Source organism: Phyllostomus hastatus, unplaced genomic scaffold (genome assembly GCF_019186645.2).
Source record: "Phyllostomus hastatus isolate PE091 unplaced genomic scaffold, TTU_PhHast_1.1 phas_scaffold_177, whole genome shotgun sequence".
Taxonomy (NCBI): Eukaryota; Metazoa; Chordata; class Mammalia; order Chiroptera; family Phyllostomidae; genus Phyllostomus; species Phyllostomus hastatus.
In genome coordinates this window covers 784029-794947 of record NW_025334012.1, presented here as the reverse complement: position 1 = coordinate 794947, position 10919 = coordinate 784029, and the positions used below count along the sequence as shown (strand labels likewise).

The 10919-nt window shown below is 37.3% G+C and overlaps 1 protein-coding gene across 1 annotated transcript; it reads right to left on the bottom strand.

Moving 5' to 3' along the window:
* Nucleotides 1-637: 637 nt before the first annotated feature.
* On the bottom strand, nt 638-1567 carry LOC123831453 (olfactory receptor 5AK2-like). Its single transcript, XM_045858330.1, has one exon. The coding sequence runs from the start codon at nt 1565-1567 to the stop codon at nt 638-640; it is 930 nt and encodes a 309-aa protein (XP_045714286.1).
* Nucleotides 1568-10919: the final 9352 nt, after the last annotated feature.

The window sequence follows — 10919 nt, the reverse complement described above, 5'->3', positions numbered from 1 at the left end:
CAAGTACAGTTGCCTCCATTTTCCCACTGCCACTTTCCCCTGCCCCACCCACCTCCACCTCCTACCCTCAGTCTAATTGTCTGTATTTTTGAAGCCCTTAAATTTGTGGAAATTTGTTCTGCAGCAATAGATACAGATTTTAGACTGAAAACAATACAGATTTATTTTTCTGTTGAGGAATATTCATTGTTTTTTGGTCTTGTTTTTCTTAAGAATGCTATAGTAAGCATGCTTAAATATATGTCCTTATGGATTGGAACTTTTATTTGTAGATCAATTTACAAGGCTGAAATCCTGGATTGAAAGCTATTTTTGTTTTGAAGAGATAGTTTTTGTTTTTTGTCAGATTCCTTCTAAGTGAAAGTGAAGTAACACCTCCATTTTCCATTAACGATATATGAGAGCACCATTTTCCTTACATCGCAGCAATTAATAGGTGTTATCATCCTTTTGCAGTTTTTGCCAGGCATATGGGTAGAAAGTGGTGATCTCATTGTGACTTTAATTTGCAGCTTGATTATTAGTAAAACTTAGCAACTTTTCCATGTTGTTTGTCTTTTTTTGCTTTGATTTCTTAAAAATTACACTGTCGGTCTGGTTGTTTACAAGCATAGCAAATTAGAAATTGAGGATCAAACTAGAAGCACTTCTTTCCGATCCCTTTCAAGGCTTCTTTCACATCTTGGTTTCTCAGGCTGTAGATGAGGGGGTTTAACATGGGGATCACGATGCCATAAAACACAGAAGCCATTTTTTCTTGCTCTTGAGACTCGGCGGTCCCATGGTGCAGATACATGTAAGAGAGAGTCCCGTAGAACATGGTGACGGCTGTCAGGTGGGAGGCACACGTGGAGAAGGCTTTTCTTCTCCCTGCAGCAGAAGACATCTTCAGGATGGCAGCCAGGATATATAGGTAGGACAAGATGACAACCAACCCTGTGAACGTCAAGTTAAACCCCACAAAGACCGTTAGGAGCGTGATGTTCAAATCAATGTTGGAACATGACAGGGCAAGAATTGGGGGTTCATCACAGAAAAAGTGGTTAATTTTATTGGATTTGCAAAAGTTCAGTGAGAAAGTAAGACTTGTATTTACAGAGCCATTTAGGAAACCCATGAAGTATGAGCCAGCTAAGAGGTGAATGCAGACTCTCTGGGTCATGACTATTGGGTAGCGAAGTGGGTTGCAAATGGCCACATAACGGTCCACCGCCATTGCAGCAAGGATATAGCAGTCGCTTGTTGCAAAAGTACCGTAGACTAGTAATTGCACCATACATCCTGTGAATGAGATAAACTTTTCTGTTCCTATAAAGTTTTGCAACATCTTGGGAGTGATAGCAGAGGTGTAGCAGAGATCGACAAATGCCAAGTGTTGGAGGAAAAAGTACATAGGGGTGTGAAGGCAGGAATTGATCTTGATGAGTAGGATCATCCCAATATTACCCACTAGGGTGGTCACATAGATAGCCAGAAATGCTGTGAAGAGGATAGGCCAAGACTTGTGCTGACCAGCAAATCCCAGGAGAACGAATTCAGTTGCCTGAGTGCCATTGTTTTGTTCCATGACCAACAAAGTATCAGCTGAAAAGTTACACAGAAAAGAGAAGTAGAGAAAGCTAAAGGATCATTGTGATCCTTTAACCAGTTCTGGAATTGGAAGTAACGTAATGTCTGGTTTCATAGTGGGGGTCAGAGAATATTTTCTATGACACGATTGGCTTGGCTGAACCTTGACACCTGACCTAGATAATTTTGTCTACAGTTGGGAGAAATTGCCATGGACTAGTTAGTTGTATCCTCAGGGTGCAAATTGATTGGCATTTCATAAAAATATCGATTAGGGAATTATAAAACATACTAATACACTTTCATTTAATTATACTTTCTTTTAAGCTCTCAATATTTTAATTGGAAACCTCAATGTGCCTAAGTATTAATTATTATATCTGAAACCTCAACGCACCTGTTGAGTTCTATATGCTCTTTTTCCAATTTATCTCTGTATTCTCATTTCATCTCTTTTCCCTTTTTAGTAACTCTTTTCTGCAATCAAGGATTTGTGGACAAGTGGAGTCCTTTGTCGAAGTGTTTATCAAAGTATTTATGGTAAAGGATCACTTTCTTTTTAACATTTCTTGTCTGTTGTGGACCAATATTTTGTACAAAGCGGCAAAAAGGTGTTGGCATTGTCAACATTCTACAATAGTTTTAAATGTTCAACCTCATTTTCCATAGTTATTCATCATAGAGTGGAAACCAAGTCCAAGGACTGGTGCTGGTCCCTGGACCACATATTGAGTATCATGTTCTGTGATGTCCAACCGTCATCATCTACTGACGTGCTTTTCTAGTGATGGATAGCAGATTGCCTATGACTTGTCTCTACCACAAATAACTCAGTTTCAAATTTTCTCCTACAGTGTATTCCAAGGGATAAAATTTTTGATTCCAAAGGTATGCACACATTTAATTTAACCAAGATTTCCCAGACTGCTTCCATAATGTATACACATATAAATTCCTCCCAATTAAACATTGTGGGGGGGGGGTTCCCATCTCCTAAATTCATCTGAGCATTTTTCTAATTATTTTTGGCTAGGAAAATAATTGTACAGTGATATCGAATTTTTATATATCCCCCCCTTAATTACAAATGAACTTGGTCATCATCTAATTGATTTTCTTCTAAAGAATCTTGGGATTCTGTTTTTCTGTTAATTGCCTGCCCACATATTTTTTTTTGTCAATGTTTGTTTTAAGTTGTGTTTTAGATGTTCTTTGTCTTAGATTCTTTATTCCAGATTTGAATTTCCTGTTAGCTGTTGACTTGAGAAAGACTTTCTCACATTCTATCTTCTATTAATTTTGTTTGTAATATGCTTTATAGAGCTGAAATCCTTGTTTGAAGTAACAATTCATCATTTTTTGCCTTATTGTTCATTCTTTTGAAAAAATAATTGAACAAAGTTCATTCCTTTCCCTGGTGCTTTACCGCAGGAGAATAAAAAGCAATACTAAAATCCTTTTCTTTATTATACTGGAGTGGTGGCATTGGTATTTGTTGCACCATAAATACTTTATATCATGCACATAATTTGAAAAATGTTACTGGGTTTTCCAATATTTATTTTTTGAGAAAGAAAACAGACTAAAGCATAGAGAGAGCAGTCAGTGTGTCTGTGTGTGTGCAAAATATTTAAATATTTTTAAACCATTAAGTGATTTGACTTGTTATTTTAAAACTTACTCACACAAATACTTGGCCCAACTATGTTATAGGAAAGTTTCACCAAACATTTTATAGACACAACTAATTCTAATATGCAATCTTTTTCCATAACTGGCAAAAGAGATATTCCCAACTCATTTCATGAAGCTAACGTAAACTTGACAACAAAGTAAGTACAATTTGAGGAAAGAAAATTGAAACCAGTGTCACTTGTGGATGGGGATTCAAACAGCTGAAAGTGCACATTTAGGATCAAACCCGTCCATGTATGAAAGAAATGATTGCTGGGGGTTCAAAGGAGTTTCTGGGAAATAGCTATGCTCTTCTTTTCCCAGGATTTGACCAAATTGAGGAATAAAGATAGTATCTACATGGAGACCATAATGTTACATTTAGACACTTGGGGGAAGACCTCGTTAGTGAAGTTATTTGCTGCCCTGTGAACACTGTAACTAGACAGGCTTATTCATGCAGTTTTGGTGGCTGTGCATGGGGAGGCCTCTTGCACGTTTTGGGGTAAATGCCTCTGGAATGCAGGGGAACACGGGCTTCAGCAGGCTGGCTAGTCCCAAGATGGTAAGGACAGAGCAGAGCATGACACGTTGTTCTCAGATTTGCCAGCCAGCTACTTTACTCCATCTTTCTGGGAACTGAGGGGACAACATGGGAAGAGGGAGCCCAGATTACACAAATTGAAGTCCCTTTGCAAGAAAGAAACACCAGAAGCAGGGGAAGATGTGTTTTCCATCTGCAATCAAGACCAACTTGTATCAGCTTTATATGTTTTTCCCAATATTAATTTATACATTCAGTGTCGTTTCCATCAAATGCGTGAGAGAATTTTATGTGCACCTTCACAAACTTACAAAATTTATATGGGGGAGAAAAGAACTAAAAACAACTAAGAGAATTTTAAAGGAAAACAAGGTGAGAACTTGTCCTAACAGTTATCAGAACTCACCATAAAGCATTACTGATGACAGTGTGGTACCACTGTGAGGGCAGACACATAGATCAACGGGACTGAGAAAAAGAACTTACAAACAGCCCACGAGTCTCTGGAAGCTTAATGTATGAAAACAATAAATGCATATCAATAAATTATGGCCTGTTAAACTGTAGTGCTACCCATGTCTATATATATGAAATAATAATATTGTGTTCCTATGTTACATTTTACAAAAATCAATTCCAAATGAATTAAAAATTTAAACTGTCAAACTTTGAGAGTAAAACAGCAGAATATCTATGACTTAGGTATGCAAAAAAATTTAAACAAGGTATGAATGCACAAAAAATAAAACACTGAAAATTCAACTATATCTAAATTTAAAGTACCAAAATTATAAAAAAGAAGATTGGATATTGGCTGGAAATTTACTCAGGTAAATGTGTTTATAACACATATAGATGTCAACAGAATTAGTATCCAGTATATATAAATAATTTCTATAAATTACTCCAAGAGAAAAATTTATAAAAAATATGATCAGGATAATTATAGAAGGGAAAACCCAAATAAATAGTCAATAAAAATATACACAACTCACTATCAATCAGGTAATTGTATGTTCATGATGTATGGGCATATAATTTTATACTCGGTCTAAAATGTAAAGTTTTGGTGAGACTGTGGGGTCACATATTTCTGGTGGGAAGGTAAATTAGCACAGCCATGTTGGAGTCAAATTTGGAATAATTAGCAAAAATAAATAGATGCCTTCCTATGGTCCAGAACTTTCATACAAGGTACATATGTTGGAAAATTTTTTTACTATCAAAACAAGGATACACACACAGACATGTAAGTATATGTATGGATATGTGTACATAAAAATATGCATACATAAGGATATTCATAGCAGCATTGTTCATTGTAGGAAAATATAAACAAATCACTGAAAATTCAGTAAATTGGGGTTACCTGATATATATGGATAAATATCTCAAATAGAATGCTAACTAGTAAAAAGCAAGTTCCAGAAGTTAGATGGTGGCTACATGAATGGTTGTTACATTATTTTAAGTGTATTTTTATACACCTGAAATGTGCAATAACAGAAATTCCTCACAAAGGAAAAACCACATCCTCAGCATACCAGTAGGGGGCTCCTTTACTCAGATGTCAGTAATGCCAGGCAGAGCTGTAGCTCCATGGATGACAAGGTCAGTTTTAGATAAGAATGTGCCTCAGTGGTGGGAAATACAGCAAATTAATCTGTGGTTAATGTGGACATTATGTGGACATAATAATGTCTGACTCTTTTAAATATCTTGAAAAATAAACAGAAAATACCATGCAATAACTCTGTAGTGATGAAACAAGAAGTGTTTTCTTCAATTCAACATTGTAGTGAAAGCTAAGAGCCAGCAGGTTTGTGTAAGTTTCCTCCTTGAGTATATTTGCAAATTAAAATAGAGTAAATTCAGCCTTTTTGAGGAGGCTTTTGTTCAATGGGTGAAAGTACTTGTCAGAGGAAGCTAGGATTGGTTATGAGCCCCTTAAATTAGAATCTTGATAGGATGGTAACATTTACTGCCTCAGCTTAATCATTATGAGTTAAAATAAAATGCATGATATATTGGGAGACCTTTTTCTTTTCAATAAATTAATTATTTCCTTTTAATTTAATTTATTGGGGTGACACTAGCTAACAAAATCATGCAGGTCCCAGGTGCACAATTCCACAGCGCATCATCTGCACACCGTATTGTGTGTTCACTAGCCCAAGTCAAGTCTCCATCCATCACTGTCCCCACTGGGGGACCTTTTTCAAAAGCTATGGAAAACCTGTACGAGACACATCTCTCTCACACACATAGAGAAGCATGCGTGCCAAGTGCCCAGGTATTTTGAGCATTCTGGACTTTGACTGAACCCTGGTGCTTCTGAAGTTTTATTTATATTGAGCATGGTACAGCGGAAAGGAAACAGGCTGACCTGGGTTTGAACTCCAGTTCCATCCCTTCATGGAGACAAAGGACGTACTTCCTTTTGGCCTCAGTTCCAACTGCTGTAAAATGGGATCGCAGAATTACTTAGGAGGTAATGATTGTCACTGTAACACTGTTTGCAATACCAAAACTTTGTAAATAGAGTTAAGTAAATCAGAATAGATCCTTATTATGGATCAATACATACTCCAAAAAGATATATATATATATATATATCTTCTGGATATATAAATATATAAATTTATCTCTCTTCTGGATATATAAATATATACTCTTCCGGAAAGGTGCTCATGTCATATTGTCAAATGAGCCAAGCAAATTGGAGAATGATATGTAAAATGTGGACCCCTTTAAAAATAAAACTTTGTTTCACTCCAATACTCTCTTTTTCTCATTTTCTTTATTTACCCATGTAAAACCTCAGGAAGGATTCACACTAAACTTTTAATGGTTATCCTTGGGCAGGGGAGTGGGGAGAAAAGGCCTTAACTTATAAACCTCTTTATCTTTTCTTTTAAAATAGCTTAATTGTTTTAAAAAGGATGGGGATGAAGTAAAATCTGCTTTGTAATGATATGACAAAGTGAGGCGATTTATGTAAACTTCTCAGCACAGGACCAGGCATTGAATCTGCACTCAAAATTAGTTAAAATAACACATGCAAATGATATACCTTAAGGCACAGAATATCCATCCATCCATCCACCCAATCTTTCAATCATGTGTCTGTTTATACCTTTCCCAGGCTGCACTTAGCTAATTTAGTTCCCTCACTCCATTCCCATGACATCAGTAGGGATGAAGTGATGATTCCTGGTCTTGGGGTAGAACTTGCTAGACCTTTGGCTCTGACCCTTTTGCTTTCCCATTTTCTGCACACCGTGGAATGATATATAGCTGTTTGAGAAATGGCTTTGTTCTACTTACACCCGAGTTGCCTCCAGATTCTCTTTCTGCAACTGGTGTAGGCCGACTGCCCACCAAGGTCTCTCTGTGTGGTTCCTTCCTAATTGGGGAGTTTATAGCTGGGGCCTGAGGGATCAATACTTGCTCCCTTGAGAACCCGAGGTTCCTGGGGCTGAGGTGGAATTAGAATAAACAATGTTCAGTAGTAATTTTGTGCTGAAGAACATTTAAGCTTTCTATAGAGGATACATTTATGGTAATTTATGTTACTGTCATTAGGGACTCTGTATGTTGCCTTCTTAAAGAAAAACTCCTTTTAAAATTTTTCTTGTTTTGAAACAAACAAACAAACAAACAAACAAGCAAGCAAAATACAACCAAAGACACTGAAATTGAGAACAGGCTGACAGTGACCAGAGGGGAGAGGGGAGGAAATTTCACGGGAAAAGGGGAAGGGTTTGTAGGAACAATTATACAGGACACATGGACAGTAATGGGGTGTGTGTGGAAACGGGAGGGAGGTGGGGAGGGCTGGGGGGTTGGGCTGGGGTGGGGGGAAGGCAGAAAACTGTACTTGAACAACAGTAAAAAAATTTTTTTTATTGTTTTGAATCAGGTTGAGCATCTTTTTATAGGTCTAAAAATCTGTGTTAGGTCTAGAAAATTGACCTAAGCATCATCATCAGCAAACAGCATGGCTCTCTAAAAAAAGTAAATAAATAAATTCAAAACTAATCTAAATTTAAAGGCATATGGTTCCTAGTGTGACAGAGTTACTACTATTTGAGCATATTTTATATTATCACTTTAACCATTGTTTACTTATTTAAAGAAAAAAATTACTCTTGATTCTCTCTTTTTTTCTAAAAATATGTATTTTAAAAATCAGCCCTGGATAAAGATAGCTTTCTTCTGGTTGCACCTTACACTGTCAGAATACTGAGGTCTGTCTGGAAAAAGTCCAGCCATTTTTAATATAAAGAGAAAGGTCTGAGCAACATTGATGTAACCTGGCAGCCAAGGGGTATGGACTGAAATGTACTTGCGTGAACAGTGACAACTTTATTATTCAGTGGGGGCAGTAGACACCTTTGAGTGAGCATTGTACTGTGTGGTTGCTGCATTCAAAACGACTGAGTGAGCAGGGCAACAAATCTGCATCAAATTTTCTGTTAAGCTTGAACACTCCTCTGTGGAAACTATTAAGATGATTCAGGTGGCTTTTGGGGACGATGCAATGAGTGATTGGTGGTTTTATCACGACAATGCACCCGCTCATGTATTACATCTCATGCAGAGTTTTTTGACAAAACATTAAATCACCCAGGTGATTCATCTTCCTTGCAGCTCAGATTTGGCACCCTGCAACTTCTGGCTTTCCCCCAAATTAAAATAACCTTTGAAAGGGAAGCTATTTCAGACCATTGATGAGATTCAGGAAAATACAATGGGACAACTGATGGCGATTGGGAGAACTGTGTGAGGTACCAAGGTGCCTCCTCTGAAGGGGACTGAGGTGTGTCATTGTCCTGTGTACAATGTTTCGTGTATTTTGTATCTTCTTCAATAAATGTCTCTATTTTTCATTGTATGTGGCTGGATACTTCCACATATAAGGTATGTGGACAGACCTCATATTTTAGATAACAATCTGTGGAATAAGAGACTTTGAATTATTTGGCTCTAAAGCTGGTAAGGTTAAAGCTTTAATTTCATCAGTGAAAAGAGAAAGCTAGGTTAAGTCTGTAGCTTTTTGATTAACCAACATATTCATGAAGGAGACATTGTCAGAATGCTGGTGAATTGACAGCCAGCATTACTTGCTGTCTGACCAATGTCTCAGTTAAGAATGGGTTCCACTGCTCATGGAAGAAAACCCAACTTTGGCTTAAAAACAAGGACTTATTTTTCCATCACAATAATCTTTGGAAGTTGAGACTCACACTTTTGTGATTTGCTTAGTCTTTGCCATATGCTAGTTGTCTCACAATCTGACCTGTGTACTATGCTGCTCGGTGTCACTTTGTCTGTCAAGGCAGGAGAAGGGATCCAGGAGGGTAGGGTGACAACCACATATACTCTTGATCAGGAACACAAAAGCTCTCCTCCAACCCAGTGAGATGTGGACTTCTACTCACATCTCACTGCCTAGAACTGTGTCATGTGGAGCGGCAGAAATGTCTGGGTGTTGCCCCACACTCCTCAGCTACTTGATTTCTATGCATCTGTGGTGGACAGCATTGTCTGGGCTACCAGTGGCAGGTTTTCCATGTTATCTCTTTGTTTCTCTGCCTCGGGAATAGCTCAGCATAACCTCTTGTCCTTCAGAGGAACAACTCCATAGGACATTCTACATAGTTTATCAAAGTCCCCTCTGAGCTTGAGTTTTGGGTCCCAGGGGATAAGCCAGCTAAGTTATCCATCCTTTCTTTGCTCTTGTTCTTCTAGATCTCACTCTTCCAACACTTTCTCTGCTGCTTGGGATAATCCCCTTCAAAAAGTTTAACAAGCTGCACAGTTTGAGAGAACATGGTTTAGCATTTTAACTATAGTCACAATGCTATCCATGGGTCTCCAACTTTCCCCTCCAGGGCCTCAAGACATCCTCTGTCTACTTTCTGATGACCATCCAGCTATTGGCACTGCTCCTGGCTTTTGAGATATTTGGGCCTTCCCTGGGTAGTAGATCACTTCCTTCATAAAGGCAGAGTCTTTGTTTGGGAGATTCTGGTCATCTTACAGTGACTTCAGGTTAATTTTTTCTCTTCTATTAGAATTTAAGTAGGGTAATGTATTTGAAAAATATGCCTTCTTCTTTTGTCCAATTCCCCTGTGCTGTTACTTAACTGTACATTTTTCTGGCCAGTTCATTAGACTGGTTGGTGTTATTGGATGCGAAACTTGGTCTTTCATCTAGTTAGCATGGCATCTCCAGATTCATGTGAGGGTTTCTATCTTCAGTCTACCTACTAAAGGTCTTCTGTCAACAGTCTGTCTTCCTGACCCAATGGGCTCTTTGCCTCCCCTCAACGTCTCATTGAATTCTTATAATGTAAAGTTATTTGCCAGGACTAAAATGATTCATATTCCTTTCATAAATAAATGACCATTGTTTAGGTTTTTAAATATATCTACATTCTAGATTTTCTAGCTCTAGTGGAGATAGAACTATAAAATGTTTCTGGAAGTTTTCTTATTTTATGTAAGAAACAGATGAATTCAGATTAAAGAGGGTAACTAATGTCAAAATACGTGATAACATCATGTAAGAATTGTGTTTTTAAGTGCTAGAGAATGTAATGAGTAGGGGAATTTTAAATAGAAAGCATAATAGCCCGAGTCATGAGGTGCTTTTCAAATATGTTTATTTTATATTTGGGTTTATGCAATAATTGAAACAGAACATATGAGGAGCCACTTTGTAAACAATTTAGGGAACTTGTTAAAAAGAATAGAAAATAATGAACTTCAGTTTTAACATTAATTATTTACAAAACTGGAGTTTTCCTGTCCTTAAGAACATAGCTAAAATATTTAAAACATTTAAGTGCTTTGTAAAGTGCATGCATACATCTTAATATTTTAAATAATTTCAATGAAGCCCTTCTTCATGGGTAGTATGAGTTATGTTTCTCAAACTACACTCAAGGGAAAATTAGCCCCATGAGATGTTTCTATATTTCTCACTTTCTAAGCACTAATCTATTAAAAGAGGTAGCCTTGCTTTAAGATGTGAATGTGTTTTCAATTTCAGAACCATTATACAGTGATCAAACATCTGTACTGGATATTTTGATGTGCTGAATTTGAACAGTTTGGGTCCAAT

Coding starts and splice junctions, on each gene's coding strand:
- LOC123831453 (XM_045858330.1), bottom strand. CDS start 1,567: ATGGAACAAAACAATGGCACTCAGGCAACTGAATTCGTTCTCCTGGGA.